The sequence below is a fragment of the Gopherus evgoodei genome, chromosome 2 (assembly GCF_007399415.2).
Source record: "Gopherus evgoodei ecotype Sinaloan lineage chromosome 2, rGopEvg1_v1.p, whole genome shotgun sequence".
Lineage (NCBI taxonomy): Eukaryota > Metazoa > Chordata > Testudines > Testudinidae > Gopherus > Gopherus evgoodei.
In genome coordinates, this window is record NC_044323.1 from 54,865,278 (window position 1) to 54,884,791 (window position 19,514).

The following is a 19,514-nucleotide window of genomic DNA, read 5'->3' on the forward strand; positions in this document are numbered from 1 at the left end:
CTTCCTGCTTGTAGTCCCTGGACAGTGCGTAATCATAAAAAGTCAAATCAAGAAGAAAAAACACAGTCAATCTGAAACTGATTGAGTCATCGCGTAGTCTGTAGATGTTCCAAATTCTTGTGATCTGTCCAGACTTGGACAGGACCATGCCCCCTCCCTTCCTATTCCTCAATGGCAGACCCAAAGGCCAGACGTTCCTTGTCCCTATGATGGTCTGTCCACCCCACACAAGGCCTGAAGAATTAAGGTGGCTAGCTGGACCAATTAACTGCCCTGGCTGCACCTGGAAGAGAAGTCAGGGAGCAGGTATTAATTAGATGAGGCTCAGCTGGATGAGAACAGAAGGAGCCTGTAATAAAGCCCAGGAGTTGAGAGCAGAAAGGGGAACTGCAGAGTAGTCAGCAGGCATGCCCTGGGAAAGGGAGTTGCTAGATTGCTATTTGTTTAAAATGTTTGGAATAAAAAGGGCTATTTTACTCCAATGAATTTGATTATTTGATATGGAAACCAGTATATATAGGATTCATTTCCTAAATGGGACAGTGCTCGCCATTGAAAAAGTTAAATGTTTGATTCTGCCACCTTTATTGACAATTGGTAGTCTCAAGTTCATCAGTACAACTACTTGCTCAGAAAAATATATCAATATACCTTTGATGGGCTACTTTTAACTCAAGGGAAGGAGAACATGTTTTACATTTTACAGTAGCTCAATCTGTTTAATTTATCAAAAAAGAATACTAAGAGGTGACTTGATTACAATGTGTAAGTACCTTCACAAGGAGAAAATACTGGCTACTGAAGGACTGAAAGCACCCAGCAACCCCTACTGCACCCCTCCCCCTTGTCCCAGCCCTGAGCCCCCTTCTGCACCCAAACTCTCTCCTGGAGCCTGCACCCAGTACCCCACCCCTCACCCTGACCCTGTCTCAGCCCTGAGCCCTCTTCTGCACCCAAACCCCTCATCCCTGACCCCACCCCAGAACCCACACGCCCCATCTGGAGCCCACATCCCCTCCCTCACTCCAACCCCCCGCCCCAACCCTGAGAATGCACCCCCTCCCTACACCACAAACCCCTCATCCCCATCCCCAAGCCAGCGCACACATACTCCAACCCCCCACCGCAGCCCAGAGACCCCTCCTGCAGCTTGAACTTTTAATTTCTGGCCCCTCGCCAGAGCCTGCACCCCAAGCAAGAGCCCTCACTGCCTCCCACACTCCAACCCACTGCCCCAGCCTGGTGAAAGTTCGTGAGGGTGGGGGAAAGTGAGCGACTGAGGGAGGGGGGGATGGAGTGAATGGAGTGTGTGGCCTCGGAGAAGCGGCAGGGCAGCATGTAGGGCCAGGGGCGGGACAAGGGTGTTCAGTTTTGCGTGATTAGAAAGTTGGTAACCCTATTTATGATTGTACAGGAAATCATAGCATCTATGTAAATTGATTGCCAGTGCCAGGAAACTGGTACTTTGAAAATCAGGCCCCAATATGATAGGTAGAATGAATTATGAGGAAGATTAGAATAACTAAGTATGGCTATACAGTACCTGGGCAAGTTGATGACTAAGGAACAATATAAATAACATAACTATTTACAATTATTTAAAGGGAGAAATACCAGAGAAGGAGAAGAAATATTTAAGGTCACACCACAACCAGGATATACAGGAAGAAAATAAGCCAAGGTACATTTACGCAGAATATAAGAGGAAATGCCCTAATACTGAGGTCATTGTAATACAGAATATCCTTTCAAAGGAGGTTTTGAAATTCTCACTGTTTGAAGAATTTAAAACTAGTTCAAACACGCAAGTGTAAAATACAGGAAAAATAATCAATATGGCAGCAGGAGCATGGATACAGAGGATCTAGGAGATCTACTATGAATGTAACACTTAGTAAGCAGCAGTACTAGAGAATGCTCACTGAAATACATATACTCACAGGAACAGCAGAGACCCTGCTTGCCTACTCCTATTAACATGTTCAAGCAAAGATTACAGTAGGCAGGCTTGTTAAAGTGTTTCAGTCTCCATACATGCTGCCCATCATCCTTCACATTCTGCACAGGACATAAAAGAAACAGATTTCATTTAATGAAATACACAGTGAAATATATAAGTGCCAATAAAAATTGGAGATTGATTCAAGAACATAAAAGACAAGCTGTTACTTCATTTATTACTTCACACCAGATCACAACATAATCCTTTTAAATACACAGAAACTGATGTAATAATAGATTCATCAGAAGCTCATGGACATCCATGCATTTCCAAAGCCATGAAGAAAGGTAGACACTAGTAGTTAAGACTGCAACAGATTCCTATTTATAGATGTAATAAGGCAACTATTTAACTAGATGGGAGTTAGGTCTAAAATATATATTGTTCCAACTTAACAGCTACAGAATTGTTAAAATTTCAACAGATTGGCTTTATGGGCCTTCAGGGTGTAAAACATACTGTCTGTGGAAATCATATGGTCTGTGTTAAGCAAGAGGTCAGACAATGATCATAATGGTCCCTTCTGGCCCTACTTTCTATGAATCCACATCATTCTGTCTATCAAAGAACCAGTCTCGATTGGGGCTACAGTGGGATTTATATCCTGGACTTTCAGCACTAAAAGAATGAGCCCCTAGTACTTGATCCAAAGGAATAAATCCTCCAGCTGGAAGCAGTAGCAGACTTATAAATCTTGTGTGTGGACTAGCCACTAGATGGGGGTAGACCTAAAATATCCTAGTGTAGATTACACTTGCCTTTAAAAAGTGAATGAAAACATTAATGTTTAAAAGATTTCTTCCCCATTTTAATCAATATAAGCTCCCATTTACAAAATACTCAAACACTATCACTGAGGGTTTGGGTTTTTTTGATATTGCATCTGTTTTTTAAAATATTTGCTTTGTGCTACTTTCATGGTTGCTAATTATAGTTTGTAACTATTTGTGTAGATCCCAGGTTCTTTGGCTGGTGTGTTGGCAGGCTTCTTTATTTTTCTAAAATTAGTAACTATTAACTTGTTTTAATAAGCAACTGAGATTCACCTAACATATATCAATAGCCTTATTAAAACTACCTTAGATTCTTTTTTGAGACACTAGATGTCAATCTGTATTTATAAGTAACACAGCATGTAACATAATAAAAGTAGTGAATCTCTGTCAGTTAAATACAAGCAGCAGGAATTTTTTAAATTTTTGTTCTTTGATTTTTGTGTTCTGTGTGTTCCTATATTGCTGTGAGTGTCCTGGCCATGTCTTTATTAGACATTCTAACCAAGATTACAATTATATAAGGGATACATAATTTCTGATTGAAAATGCAGGGTCTAGACAAATGAACATTCAGGTGACCCAGAAATTTTACTTGTGTGCGCAACAAAAAGCAAAACTCCGCCCAACATTTATGAATTGCTCCAATTTTCATCCTAGCTTTACAACCAAAACCAAAGGACATGTAGCCCAACAATACCATATACCTAACTAAAATATACTACAACACACTGGGCCAAATCCATATCTGGTGTAGCAGGATGCAACTGAACTTGGCCAATACTGCTTAAGCACTTTCCACTCTGTTGTGTTTCGACACATACAGAAGTGTTATGAAAAAGTAAAGTAAATGAAGATCATCCCTCAATATATTTGTTGGACATGAAAAAAAAATAGCTATGAGTATGGCTGGTTCTTATCCAGTAATTGATTTATGATATCAAAGACCATACAAATGGGTTTCACAACGCTATATAACAGCCCTGATTTTGAATGTGCTGTGTGAGGCCTCAGTCATAGTACTGTCAGCATAATTCAAAGGACATAATGCAACTCAAATGTCATGTAGCTCTATTAGAATTTACACATTAGAGTTACTCGTTAAATTCTGACAACCATAGTATTGTCCTATTCTTTAAACTCAAGTTATTTGTCACTGAGTCAAAGTTCCTGAGGATTTATCCAACATCATGAAGATAACAATGTCTTTGTAATAAAGAACAGTACATTAGTAAAATAAGAATTTCTGTATCTGGTCCAAAGCCAAACCCTACTTAGAACACAACTTTGAATGATTTCTGTGAAATACCTACATTAACTAAAGTCAACAGAAGTTGAAATTAATGGGAATATTTTTGCCTATCTGGACACTTCAGGATCAGATCCTGTGTGTCAGGGCCTCCTTTCTGTAGAGGGAGCAAGAAAGATGCCTAATATGGGACTTTAAGGCTGACAAAGAGTATGGAGGTTTTCCAATATTCCCCGAAGAATCAGAAATAGATTCTGCAGCTGTGAAGCCCCAGAGTCCTGTTGAGCTTCTTCAGGACTAGCAGCTGTACACAGTATGTTTTATTAGATAGAGCTCCATAATTTTAACCCTTATCTTAATACCCCACTCAACACATTTTTTAATATTGTTAAATTTTACTGTACTGAATACATTTCAAGTCTTCTAACAGAGTGACTAGGCACTGGAAAATAAAGATTATGTAAATGTTTTCTGAGATAAATAATTACAAACTTTACACACTTTCATTCTAAGATATATTAATGTTGTCAATATATATAGTATTAAGCTAAAAAGCACCTAAAATTCAAACTGATCTTTTTTTCGCAAAAAGAAAATTTACTCTGTATTAAAGTTAACATAAAATAAATTATAACCCATAAATACATTTTTTGTTTCACATTAGTTTCATTTTACTTTTTTCATTTTTAAGATTAGCCATTGCATGTGAATGTGCCTCTTCTTATTTGAACAGAACATATGGACTAACTTAGCTGGCATTTTCCTTACCAGAAAAACAAACAAGTCTTGATGTGGGTGTTCTGCCAATTAAAACACTTAACTGTGTTACAGGCTGCAACTGATGCAGAAATCCATTACATAAACACAATGCACTTTTAGAAAATAGCAAATTAAATTTTTGCTCTTGTGCACTGCCAAAAATCAGCAATAAAAGTACTGCAGATTTTAAAACCGCCGGCGGAGGGGGGGAGGGGAAGCCCACACAATATGAAACAAACCCCCTCAGTGTAAGACTTTAAATATAAATAAAATCCACATTACTGACACATAGCGTGTTGAGTGACATTCAGTCATTTTACTTCCATATCCTGAAACAGAATTGAACAACAAATAGTCATTTAAAAGATCTCAAACTGGGGCAGCTTCGATACAAATTTCTTCCTCAGTTCTTTATACTACACTCAAAATGAATCCTCCATATGGCATACACAGACGTTAGCACACAACGGAAACAGTAACTTTTTCACTCACACCAAGTCTCATGACTGACTATGGTCCTGATCCTACTTTCACAGAAGTTAATAGGAGCTTTGTCACTGATTTTAAGGCAGAAGAAGTGGACCATAAATAAGCAACAAACCAAGGAACAGCCAACCCTAAAAATGAAAAAGTTGCACACAATCACTAGCTATACCACCCTAAACTAGTTTTATGTTAATGCTTATTTATTTTAGTTTTTTAGATATTTATTAGTAATTGTGATTTTGATTAGGAACCAAGGCACAAGGTTACAGTTTATAAACTGAAATTATAGGTTCTATGCAGGGGGAAGTGCTGCCTCTTCGTCTGCTGGCACATAAACACCTCAGAATTATCAGACATATAGAGGAACATAATTTGTCTGGGAAGAGTCAACATGGTTTTCGTAAAAGGAAATCATGCCTTGCCAATCTACTGGAATTCTTTGAGGGGGTCAACAATCATGTGAACAAAGGGGATCCAGTGGATATAGTGTACTTAGATTTTCAGAAAGTCTTTGACAAGGTCTCTCATCAAAGGCTCTTTTTAAACACACACGCACACACACACTCTCCAGGGAAGGCTTCCCCTCCCCCAAAAAACTTTTCAACAACTGGGAGGTCCCCTTGTCATTCTGCTACAGTTAGGGCAGGATCAACCTCCCCGCCAAAGAGATGAGTGGGAAAGGTGCCTATTTCTTACTCCCAACTAATAACAAGAAAAAGGAGAGGTTACTCACCTTGTGAAGTTCTTTGAGATGGGTATACTATGGGTGCTCTGCTTGTGGCGCACATGTGCCCCATGCATCTTCGAATGGAGATTTTCAGCAGCAGTACTTGTTCAGCCTGTGCAAATACTCTCGCTATCCTCATGCCCCTTATCAAAAATATATGGGGCTGCGAAAGATGAACTGGCCTCAGTTCCTTCTCTACCACTCATGGAGAGGAGACACCAAAGCAGAGGGAAAGGAGGGTGGGTAGTGAAACCCCCCTCAGGGATACCCCTCAGAAAACTTCAGTTATTGCACACAGTGAGTAACTGCGCCTTCATGCTCCACTTAAGGTGACTTCCAAGCATTACCCTCTGAAGGAGGTGGAAACTTCAGAACCAGGTCTAGAACTGTTTGCATAACTGTAGAACCAAAGATAGCATCTGCTCTAGAGGCATGCACTAAAGCATTGTGTTTTGAGAAGGTATGATCTGAAGCCCATGTAGCAGCTTTGCAGATTTCTGGGCTAGGAACATCTTTCATTGGGGCAACAGATATGGACAGAGATCTGGTAGCATGAGTTATGATCCTATCCTAGGAGGACACAGCACATTAGCAGCTGCCGAGCAGCAGAAATGCAGCCGGAAACCCAATTAGAAAGTTTCTGAGTGAACCCTTTAACTTTGTCCACAAAAAGCCTTGGAGAATCTTGAAAAGGTTTAGTTCTGTCCTATTAATAGGACATCTAAGGTGTAAAGGGCAGCATTCCCTAAAGATATTTAGGGTGGAAAACTGGCAGATGAATTGTCTAATTTACACAAAAGTCTGAGATGACTTTGGGTGAGAACTGTGGGAGTCTGATCAGAGATACCTTACCCTAAATAAGAGAGATCCACTATCAAATCCAACTATTCATCAACTCTTCAAGCAGAGGTAACTGTCACTAAAAAGGTGGTTTTCATGAAAAGGTTTAAAAGAGTGCAGGTAACTAACAACTCAAAGATAGTTCTTAATTCTTACATGAAACTTAAGTTCAAGTCCTAAGTTGGAGTGGGCTCTTTGACATTCAGGAATAGGTTGGACAACACTTTGATGAATCTGGAAGTTAGAGGGTCAACAAATAACAAAAAACCTTCCACAAGAGAATGAAATACTGCAATGGCCCCTAGGTGAACTTTAATGTAAAGCAAAGAGATCTCTTTTGAGTTCGAGTGAAAAGATATTCTTAGAATCTCCAAGAGCGTCATGTCAACAGGAAAAAAGTAATGGTGAGTGTACCAGTGGTAAAATCTTTTCCATTCCTGAAGGTATGTTTCTTTCTATTGTTCAACAGGACTTCTTGAACCTCTCTGGAACAGGAGAGTTCTAACCCCATGAGCAATCCAAATATTATCTTCTGAGTCAGAGTGGACTGAGGTGACAAACAATCCCCAAATCCTTAGTGGGAAGAATAGGCATCATTGGGAGATAGGTGGAAAAACCATATCTGTCTCTGCCAGGTTAGTGATCAAGATTACAGTGGCTTTGTCCAGTCTAATTTTTTTTAGAACCCTGAGGATTTGAGGCATTGGAGGAAAGTTATATAGGACACCAAGAAAGGAGAAACGTGTCCCACAGGGGATGGTGATCAAGTCCTCCCCTCAGGCAGAATTTCACACATTTCCAGTTGACAGTAACAGGGAAAAGGTCTATGTTCAGAAAACTCCAGGTAAGGAATATCTGCCTGAGATGGAACGGTCAAGTTCCCACACATGATCTTGGGGGGTGAAGTGTCTGCTGAGATCTTTGGGTATAGTGTTCTGGAGGCCAGACAAACCAACTGCTAAGATAAGGATTTGCTGGGCTCTGTATTAGTTCCATCACTGACAGTTTATGAACAGAGGGAAGAGGATCTTTTCAATTTATGTAGTACATACTGGGCCAACTAACTTTTGTAAACACAATGAGTGTGATAGAGAGTCCAACAGGGAGGACTCAATACTGAGATAAGGTCCTGACCTATGACAAAGTGTAGGAATATCTTGTGAGAGGGATTTACCACAACAAGAAAGTACGTGTCTTGAAGGATGAGGGTCACGATATAGTCTCCCAGATCGGGGGATGGAACAACAGCTGTGAGTATTACCATCTTGAATTTCTGTACCTTGATAAAGGTATTCAGCATCCTGAGATCTTGAATTGGCCCTTGTTTTTGGCAACCAGGAAGTATTGCAGTAAAATTGGCTTCCTCTGTACTGAGTGGGAACTCGTTCCACAGCTTCTAAGTAGAGGAGGGACAGAACCTCTTGAGATGGTTCCTGAAAAAGGATGGGGAAGGAGGGTGGTAGGAATGGATGGAGTAGCTTGGTGTTATAATCTCCAAGATTTGACCTGCAACGACCTTCTGCAGTGGAGACCGCTGAGAGGAAATAGAGGGAATCGAACACTGCTGACCATTGAATTCCCTGACAGTGCTGAGAACTCTGGAGACCTGTTGGCAGTAAACAGCCAAGGGTCCCAATGTGGCCAGTGGGGAGGACCATAAGAGAATGGGGGAGGCATCCAGGACTGATTGTTACAATGAGGAGAGCAGGTTGAGTGCATCCTAGCTCTGAAGTGTCCCTCAAAGGAGCAGATTCAGATGAGGGTGGTCTACACAGATAATAAGACTACTGAACAGAAATCAGAGTCTGAAGAACTCTCATCTGAATAGTCTAATGGAGGAACAGGCAGAGGAGAAGTGATGGTTTGTCTCTCCATATGCCTGGGTATAGGGGAATCAGGCAGTTCCATCAATACATGAGGTACCAGAGCTCTGAATGAGCTCAGTAAAGGATACTCAGGTACAACCTGAATTCCTGCAGTGCCAGATGCAGTGGTACCATGTCTGCAGCCTACTAGGCTCCCACAATGAGGTCTGTGGTACCAACAAAGGCATGAGGGGTTTCAACAACTGCTAGATGGTCAGTCAAGGTGCCAAAGATGCAGTCAGTGCAGCTGGAGGTACCAACTTCAAAGTGTGGAGTCCCTGGAGTTTTAGCAATTCAGTCATGTTTCAATGGTACCGAACTCTTTGGTATGGATTGTCGGGCACTGTGTGATTTAGATGAGCTTGAGGACTTCATTTTAGCGTTCTCGGTACTGAGGTGCTTGAACCATCCATGGAAGCCTTTAAGGGGCTTGGGGTCTCCCGTACAGCAGAGAGGAGGAGATTTAGTACTCCTCTTGGTGGAAGTCTTTCCCACACCACTTGCAGATCTCTTGGAGATAGAGGAGGCACTATAGTCACTTGGAAGCCACTGTACTGAGGGGGGAAAGAGATGAGGTCCAAGAGAGCACTCAGTCATAAAATTGAATCTCCCTGTCACTCCTGAAGCAACTCTTAAAACTAATGTAGATTTTGCGTTTTGAAGGCACTTGTGTATCCTGGAGGCAGGAGAGAAAGCGTGAGTGGCTGTCACTAACTGGGAAGGACTCCTGACAAGTGAGGTAACATTTGAAGCCTGGGGACTTAAGCATTCCGCCAAAACAAAACAGTCTTCTTCTAACAGTAGAGAAGGGTGGACGTGGGAGGCAAAAACTTCCATCAGTGAAAAAACTAACCCCCAAAGAAATATAATATCAACAAAATAAAAGATTAAAGACTTAATTATAAAATAAAACAAAACTATAAGAGTAACAAATAAGCAGGTATTTGTGAGCACCACGAATGGTCCTTCTCTAGCAGGATACTTGAGAAGGAATCAAGCGCAGTTCATCTGCCATATGAGGAATGAGAATAGCTAGGGAGCAGGAATGGATCGAATGAGCACTGCTGCTGAAAATCTCTGATAGAAGGCACCTGGGGTGCATGCGCACCTCAAGTGGAGCACCCACAGGGACACTACTCAAAGACGAAGAAAGACTCATATTAGGCTGGACCCAGGACTATCTATCACTTTCAGGACATACAGGGGAGCTACAGGCTTTAACAACTGCCAGTTCAAGTGCAAAATAAACAGGTGTATAATAGACCAGAGAGCACAGGAGGAAAGGAATCTTGCTTCTGTGAGCTTTGCTCCCTCAAAGGCACATCCAAAATTCACCACTACACCACCATTTTTAAATAGGTAGGCTTGCTGCAAAGCTATTATCTCCCAGTCCTCCACTGTATGCATGGCTTGGAAAGCTACAGACACTTTTTAATGCACAGTACAAATATGGTACAAATAAAAGTGAGCTGTTGATACAATTTGGAGAAATATAATATGCATAATGTATATTTTATTCACTGAGAATGAGTTAGATTTACTCCTGGTTCTACAACAATTTCTACACCATAAGCCTTGGCAGAAGGCTCCCAAGAAGGAAAGTCTTCCCGAGACAAGGCTGTAACAGTGCAATATGTCTGCAAACTTCTTTGCAAAAGGTTCTGAGGTCTTAGTGCTGGTGAAAGTGGGCAGCACTGACAAGGAACAGTGCATACATTTTTTCCAATAGTTCCTGGTAAAGTCTCCAGGAAGGAATTGAAGCTACTCCCTCTGGTGGTAAATCTAAGAGATAGCAGCGATAGAAATAGCACCTATTCTCTCTTAGGGTATCACTTCGGGATTATTCTGATTTTACAGAAATCAGTTTTTTAAAACAGATTGTATGAAGTCGAGTGGACGCAGCCACACTAAGCACATTAATTCGGCGGTGTGCGTCAGTGTACCGAGGCTAGTGTCGATTTCCGGAGCATTGCTCTGTGGGTAGCTATCCCATAGTTCCCGCAGTCTCCTCCGCCCCTTGAAATTCTGGGTTGAGATCCCAGTGCCTGATGGGACAAAAAACATTGTTGCGCGTGGTTCTAGGTACAGCCTCACCCCTCGCTCCGTGAAAGCAGCAGACAACCGTTTTGAGCCTTTTTTCCTGGGTGAACTGTGCAAACGCCATAGCACAGCAAGCATGGACCCTGCTCAGCTCAAGACAGCAATCATGGACGTTGTAAACACATTGTGCATTATCGTGCAGTCTATGTTGAACCAGGACCTGTAAAACCAGGTGAGGAGGTGGTGGCTACGGCAGCGCGGTGACGAGAATGATGAGGACATGGCCACAGAATTCTCTTAAACCGCGGGCCCCTGCGCTTTGGAGATCCTGATGGTAATGGGGCAGGTTCTAGCCATTGAAAGCTGATTTTGGGCCCAGGAAACAAGCACAGATTGGTTGGACCACATAGTTTTGCAGGTATGGGACGATTCCCAGTGGCTGAGAAACTTTCGCATGCGTAAGGGCACTTTCATGGAACTTTGTGATTTGCTTTCCCCTGCCCTCAAGCACCAGAATACCAAGATGAGAGCAGCCCTCACAGTGGAGAAGTGAGTGGCAATAGCCCTCTGCAAGCTTGCAACGCCAGACAGCTGCCAGTCAGTCAGGAATCAATTTGGAGTGGGAAAATCTACTGTGGGGGCTGCTGTGATGCAAGTAGCCAAAGCAATCATTAAGCTGCTGCTACGAAAGGTAGTGACTCTGGGAAATGTGCAGGTCATAGTGGATGGCTTTGCTGCAATGGGATTACCTAACTGTGGGGGGGCGATAGATGGAACTCATATCCCTATCTTGGCACCGGAGCACCAGGGCACCCACTACATAAACCGCAAGGGGTACTTTTCCATGGTGCTGCAAGCACTGATGGATCACAAGGGACATTTCACCAACATCCACGTGGGATGGCCGGGAAGGGTTCATGACGCTCGCGTCTTCAGGAACACTACTCTGTTTAAACGGCTGCAGAAAGAGAATTACTTTCTAGACCAGAAAATAATAGTTGGGGATGTTGAAATGCCTGTAGTAATCCTGGGGGACCCAGCCTACCCCTTGATGCCATGGCTCATGAAGCCATACACAGGCAGCCTGGACAGTAGTCAGGAGCTGTTCAACTACAGGCTGAGCAAGTGCAGAATGGTGGTAGAATGTGCATTTGGCCGTTTAAAGGCGTGCTGGTGTACATTACTGACTCGCTCAGATCTCAGCCAAACCAATGTCCTCTTTGTTATTGCTGCTTGCTGTGTGCTCCACAATCTCTGAGAGAGTAAGGGGGAGACCTTTATGGCCGGGTGGGAGGCCGAGGCAAATCACCTGGCCGCTGATTATACGCAGCCAGACACGAGGGTGATTAGAAGGGCACACCAGGAAGCGGTGTGCATCAGAGAAGCTTTGAAAACGAGTTTCATCACGGGCCAGGGTATGGTGTGACTGCTGTGTTTGTTTCCCCTTGATGAACCCCACCCCCCTCCCCGGATTGACTCATTCCCTGTAAGCAACCTACTCTCCCCCTTCAATTACAGCTTGCTTAAGGAAATAAAGTCACTATCATTTAAAAATCATGTATTCTTTATTAATTCATTATAAAAAGAGGGAGAGAACTGACAAGGTAGCCCAGGTGTGGTTTGGGAGGAGGATAGGAGGGAAGGAAAAGGCAACTAAAAAAATGTCAAATAATGACATCCTTTTGGTTGGGCTGTCCATGGGAGTGGAGTGGGCGAGTGCACAGAGCCTCCCCCCAAGCGTTCTTATATGTCTGGGTGAGGAGGGTATGGAACATGGTGAGGGGTGAAGGTGGTTACACAGAGTTGCAGCGGCACTCTGTGATCCTGCTGCTGTTCCTAAAGCTCCACCAGACGCCGGAGCATGTCAGTTTGATCATGCAGCAGCCCCAGTGTTGCGTCATGCCTCCTCTGATCTTCCGGCCGCGACCTCTCATCTCGAGCATCCCTTCTCTCATGTTCACTGGCATCTTTCCTGTAATTTGATACCACGTCCTTCCATTCATTCAGATGAGCTTTTTCATTGTGGGTCACTTCCATGATTTCCGAGAACATTTCGTCTCACATCTTTTTTTCCACTACCTTATCTGAGATAGCCTTCGGGATGGAGTAAGGAGACTTGAAAAATTTGCAGCTGCATGAGGGAGGGAAAAAAGGGAGAGAAGTATTCAAAAAGATACATTTTACAAAACAATGGTTATACTCTTTCACGGTGAACAACACTATTCACCTTACATAGCACATGTGATTTCACTACAAGGTCGCATTTTGCATCTTAATATTGAGTGCCTGTGGCTCTGGTGTTAAAGATCTCACAGACACAGGTCCGGGCAGCAGAATTCAGCTTGCATGCGTCCATGGTAAGCCATTGTCTTTCGGCTTCTGCAGCCTTCATATATACAGTGCCCTCCTTTCCCAAATACCAAGCAAAGTCCGTTCAGTGCTGCTTCTTTCCTGTTAACATGCAGCAGCAGGGTGAGAAAAAGCTCCTGGCTGTTGGGGAGAATGGAGTGCTGTGTGCTCTCTGCAAGTTTGCCCTCCTCTTCCTCTTTCTCTTCCTCCTCCTCATCTTTCCCATCTGCAGAATCCTCAACCATGGCTGAGATTACCACTCCCACCTCGGAATCCACGGACAGGGGTGGGGTTCTGGTGGCAGACTCACCTAGAATTGCATGCAGCTCAGCATAGAAGCGGCATGTTTGCGGCCCCGCCCCAGACCTTCCGTTTGCTTCTTTGGTTTTCTGGTAGGCTTTTCTGAGCTCCTTAACTTTCACTCTGCACTTTACTGAGTCCCTGGTCTCTCTGCATCATGGCCTTGGAAATTTTTTCAAATGTTTTTTCATTTCGTCTTTTGGAAGGGAATTCTGTTAGCACGGAATCCTCTCCCCATACAGCGATCAGATCCAGTACCTCCCATGCGGTCCATGCTGTTGCTGTTTTTTGATTCTCAGGAGACTGCATTGTTACCTGTGCTGACGAGCTCTGCGTGGTCACCTGAGCTGGTGAGCTCTTCACGCTGGCCAAACAGGAAATGAAATCCAAAAGTTTGTGGGGATTTTCCTGTCTACCTGGCCAGTGCATCCGAGTTCAGATGGCTTTCCAGAGAGGTCACAATGGTGCACTGTGGGATACCACCTGGAGGCCAATACCGTCAAATTGCGGCCACATTAACCCTAATCCGACATGGCAATACCAATATCAGCGCTACTTCTCTCGTCGGGGAGGAGTACAGAAATCGGTTTTAAGAGCCCTTTATATAGATATAAAGGCCTCCATTGTGTGGACAGGTGCAGGGTTAAATCGGTTTAACTCTGCTAAATTCGGTATAAATGCGTAGCATAGACCAGGCCTTAGGGTGAACACACCCCTCTGACAAGATGACTCATGGGCATCGCATGTGTGAGAGCTAATGAATTTTGCCTGGTAATGGTACACAATCCATGTATGCCTCATTCTTTTAAAAACTCAGTTGATAGTTGTGACCTCACAACCATAAATTGCACATTTAATGTTGAAATACAAAGCACAATTTATCTTAGTTCTGATTAAAAGGGCAGAATCTTATAAAATCATAAATTGTTGGGTATCATCCACGAGCATTTTTGCATTTCAATCTCAGAAGGACCACTCACAATACCATGGACCCCAAACAATTCACAACAAATTTGGAAAGACATATTAAAATGAATTGTGTGAGTTCCAAAACCAGTTCCTGTTCTACATATGTAGGGCTCAAACAACAGATGACAATAACATGTTAGACAGCACAAGAGGAGGCATTTCACACAAAGAGGTTGAACTCAGACTAAAGCACCTGATTTCACATTTAACCAAAAAAGAGTAAAATACTTATCTTTTAACTTCTCTGTGGTTATAGCATAATACATTCTATGCATGGGGTATGAGTGAATCTCATTCACAAGGAAATGTCCTTATAATTCAATTGTAGCCTTGTCATGCTTGGGTTGTATAGTATTTACCTCACTGAGATGATCAATTCTGTATTTTACAGATGTTCAGTGTCTGTCTGTTTCATGAATGTAGGTATAATGGGTTTAAGACTAAAAGGGGTAATTTAAAAAAGAAACGTGATTTGCTTTCAGATTACTTGTGATACAAATAAATATAGGTTACAAGTAATGCTATGATTTAGTCACGGAGGTCACGGAAGTCATGGAATCCGTGACGTCCAGCGACCTCTGGGACGTCAGCCCGCAGCGGTTGGAATTTGTGGGGGTTCCCCGCTGCCTGCGGGGGCAGGGAGCTCCGGGGTATCACTGCCACCTCTGGTGGCCCAGGGAGCTCCAAGCCTGCAGCTTCCAGGCACCACAGGTGGCGGTGACACCCCACAACTCCCAGCTGCCACAGGCATTGGAGGTACCTTGTAGCTTACAGCTGTCACAGGCAGCAGGAAGACCCCCAAGCTCCCGGCCACTGCAGACCCCCAGAGCTGTGGGCGGTGGGGGTACCCCACAACTCCCAGCCCCAGTGGGTGGCAGGGGACCTCAGGAGCTTCTGGGGTACACCGCAGCCCCTAGCTGCTGCAGGCAGCGGGGGCCCCACAGCTCCTAGCTACTCTGCAGCTGCCCCACTGCAGGTGGTGTAGGAACCTGCTTATTCCCATTTTGTCACAGATATTTTTAGTAAAAGTCAAGGACAAGTCACAGTTTCTGTGAATTTTTCTTTATTGTCCATGATTTTCACTAAAAATATCCATAACAAAATCTTAGCCTTAGTTATAAGGCATTTCTTCCTGTTGAATTTCTCTCTTACTATAGAACTCTTTCTGAGTTGCAACAAAATAGCAGCTGCGGTGCAATTGTGACATCTAGTGGCAATCAAGAGGAGAGCAAATGTAAAATATTCAGCTCCAAAATCCCTTAGCTTTTAAAATACAGTGGTGGTGTAGACATGTCGATTCCAGGGAATGAGAGAGAGAAAAAGTGTGTGAGGTAATATCTTTTATTGGCCAAATTCTGTTGGTGAAAGAGACAAACTCTTGAGCTTACACAGAGCTCTTCTTCGGGTTTGGGAAACTTAATCAGAGTGCCACAGCTAAAAACAAAAAGGAACAGATTGTTTAGCATAGGTAGTTAACATTTATTTGAACGGACCACTCAGGGTGCAGTGGCTCATCACACACGGAGAAAAGGATGGGTGGGAGGCAGAGGTGAAAGCCAGTATGGTGTACCGGCAAGAGCCAGTATGCTGTGCCAGACTGCACCGGCTTTTGCTGCGAGGATTTAAAGGGTTCTGGGCTCCCCGCCGCAGCTGGCAGCCCAGAGCCCTTTAACCCCCCCACCCGCGGCTCCAGCGGCCGGCTGGGGCTGGATTTAAAGGGCTTGGAGCTCCCCTCAGTGGCAGGAGCTCTTGGCCCTTTAAATACCTGTCTCAGCCCCACAAAGCTCAGGGTTCCCCACGGCAGCTGGAGCCCCAGGCCCTTTAATTTGTCCCTGAGCTCTGGGAGCCTCCCAGCTACCTCTGCAACTGGGAGGCCCTGGTTGATTTAAAGGCCCTGGGTCTCCCAGCCACAGCTGGTGCCCCAGGGCCTTTAAATCTTGAGAGGCCACAAGCCTTCCAGATGAGGCCATGCCCCCCTCAGGACTCCAGCAGTACCGGTGAGTTACTTTCACCCCTGGTGGGAGGGGAAGCAGCTGGAGTGTGGGGGAGTTGGTTAGTGGGTTACAGATTGTTATAAGTCATAAAACCAGTATCGCTAGTCAGTCCATGACTTTTAGTGTCTAGAAGAGTTATGCATTTTTGCTTCCAGGCTCATCTTTTGAAAGTGTTGTGCAGGTTTCCTTTGAGAATGAGGACTGATCAGTCAGTTATAGAATGATCACTTTGTGAAAAGTGTTCACCCAGAGACAGCGCCGCCCAGAGGATTCAGGGGGCCTGGGGCAAAGCAATTTCAGGGGCCCCTTCCATAAAAAGAAGTTGCAATACTATAGAATACTATATTCTCATGGGGGCCCCTGTGGGGCCCAGTGCAAATTGCCCCACTTGCTCTCCCCCTCGGAAGCCCTGGGAAAAATAAACATTTAAAAACCTTCCGCATCTCGGCACAAACCCAGTTTTGAGAAAACTTCTTTTCAAGTCACCTTTACAAGGTATCACTGGTTCTCAGCATCAGCTAGTGCTAAAAGGCACTAAAGCTAAAGCTCATTAAAAGGGTTGGACAAATATTTTCCGTCAAAACTTTTTTTGGATAAAAAACTAGGGGTTTTTAAAAAGCAGAAAAAAATCAGAGACAATGTCTGCTTTCCTTCAAAATTTGTTGTGTTTTTTTTAATTGAAAAGCTGAAATTAGTCTGCAAAAACCTGAACACGGTTTGGGGTTTCAGAAGTGTGTGGCCAAATATTTGCTGCTTGCTGTGTTTGATTGTTTAAAGAAACAATAAAAAAAATCTGCTTAAAAAAAATCCAAAACTTCTGGACACCTGAGCCCATCCAGTCAGATTTTTCCGGGTTTCTGATACTCTCTTGGCTTCTTTGACTCATATCTGTCCCCATAACTTTGGGTTCGTTTAGCTTAGAACATAAGAATGGCCATACTGGGTCAGATCAAAGGTCCATCCAGCCCAGTATCCTGTCTACTGACAGTGGCCAATGCCAAGTGCCCCAGAGGGAGTGCACCTAACAGGTAATGATCAAGTGATCACTCTCCTGCCATGCATCTCCACCCTCTGACAAACAGAGGCTAGGGACACCATTCCTTACTCATCCTGGCTAATAGCCATTAATGCACTTAACCTCCATGAATTTATCTCCACAGGGTCTCTCACAAATTGAAGACAGTTACTGTGGGTTTGTCTTTAGTATAGCTTATGTACATACTCCACAAACTGAGCATTTGAGTCTATGTTGTGAAAACTTAAATGCTCAAAATAGCACATGCATGTGAATGGACACAAAGTGCTAAAATTTAATTAACCCAGGGGTTCTCAAACTGTGGGTTGGGACCCCTCAGGGGATCACTAGGTTATTACTGGGGTCGCGAGCTGTCAGCCTCCACCTCAAACTCCGCTTTGCCTCCAGCATTTATAATAGTGTTAAATATATAAAAAAGTGTTTTTAAATTTATAAGGGGGGGGCGCGTCACACTGAGAGATTTGCTCTGTGAAAGAGGTCACCAATACAAAAAAGTTTGAGAACCACTGAATTAACTCCTCTGGAGCCTTGGGGAATGCAGGGGCTGGGGGGTTTCCCTTGGTAGGGTTGGGAAGGAGGTAGGTGGTGTAGGATATTGCTCTTCTCATGTGATCCCTCCCCCATGGAAAAGATAACAGCTTGACTCTGTGTTAAATAGCTGTCTGCAAGCCTCAAACTGCTGAATGAGCTTTAGAGTAGGGAAGGCTGTGCCTCCCCAAACAGCCTGGCCCTGCCCCCTATCCAACTCCCACCCACTTCCTGCCTCCCGACTGCCCCCTCAGAATCCCCAACCCATCCTGCTCCTTGTCCCCCTCACCACCACCCCCCAAGGTCCCTTCCCCAACCACCAACCCGGGACCCCACTCCCCACCAACCTCTCTCCATTCCCAGTCCCCTGACTGCCCCAACCCCTACCCCTCACTGAGTCCTGACAGACCCCCGGAATGCCCACAATCCAACCCCCCCTTCCCCATCCCCTGACCGACCCCCCTCCCTGTCCCCTGACTGTCCCCAGGACTCCCTGCCCCTTATACAACCCACCCCCGGCCCTGGCCATGCTGCTTACCCTCGCCTACCTTCTTCTCCTGGAGCATCAGTGTGCCATGTCCACGAGCGGCCCTGAACAGCGCTGCAGCAGCGTGGCTCCACTGGGGCCCCGAAGCTTGCAGCCCTGCCCCCTTACCACACGGCTATGAGTGGGGAGGAGCTCAGGCCCTGCTGGAGCCACGCCACTTTAGCTTTGTCCAGGGCCGCTCCTGTACACGGCGCGCTGAGGATGGGGGAAGGCGGAGGCGAAGCATTCTCTTGGGGGCCCCTGTGGGGCCCGGAACAAATTGCCCCACTTGTCTCCCCCCAGGCGGCCCTGCCCATAGGTGACTGGTTGTTTGTCTTTTATCATTTTCCAGTGAGTTCATTAGAGAGCATAGAGGTTGTCCAGTTTCACCCACATAGGTGTTATTGGGGCATTTAGTGCACTGGATGAGGTATACCACGTTGTGACAGGCAAGTGTAGGACACATGGATCTTGAAAGGTGTGTTGTGGAAGGGTGTTGATCATTGTAGCAGTGGAGATATGTTTGCATCTGCTGTTTTGGCAGGGTCTGGTGCCACTTTGAGTTAGTGTGTTCTGGTCTGTAGGGAGCTTGCTCCAGATGACGAGCTTGCAGAGGCTGGGGGTTGTTTGAAGGCCAGAAGAGAGGGGTCAGCTGTGTTGCTGTAGCTGTGTCAACTCCAGGATATTAGACAGACGGGATGGGTGAGGTCCTATATTTTATTGGACCAACTTCTGTTCGTGAGAGAGGCCAACTAGAAGAGTTCTGTGTAGCTCGAAAGTTTGTCTCTCACCAACAGAAGTTGGTTCAAATAAATATTACCTGACCCACTTTATATCTCTAGGCTTTTGAAAGTAAATCTAGTGCTTGTGAAAGTTGTTAGCCTATTGGCCTTCCTTTTGTGGGCTCATCCATAGAAGTGACAGTAACCCCCTGCCCACAAAAGAAAAGGCACCAAACACAAATGGATATAAACTGACAAATCAAAAGTGAAGTCATGGGGATGCGAACAAAGGTATAATAAAAACGTGCTAGTACAGGACAGCAAGCAGAGTATTCCAGACAACGCCCAC

The 19,514-nt window shown here is 44.5% G+C and overlaps 1 protein-coding gene across 6 annotated transcripts in view; it reads right to left on the minus strand.

Annotated features, from left to right (window-relative positions):
• DGKB (diacylglycerol kinase beta) overlaps nt 1–19,514 on the minus strand; it is a 565,198-nt gene that overhangs the window by 367,147 nt on the left and 178,537 nt on the right. For all 6 annotated transcript variants that reach the window (XM_030550690.1, XM_030550689.1, XM_030550688.1 and 3 more), the window contains exon 10: nt 1,941–2,058. In XM_030550690.1, the coding sequence (XP_030406550.1) occupies nt 1,941–2,058 (118 nt within the window). The remainder of the gene's footprint in view (nt 1–1,940; nt 2,059–19,514) is intronic.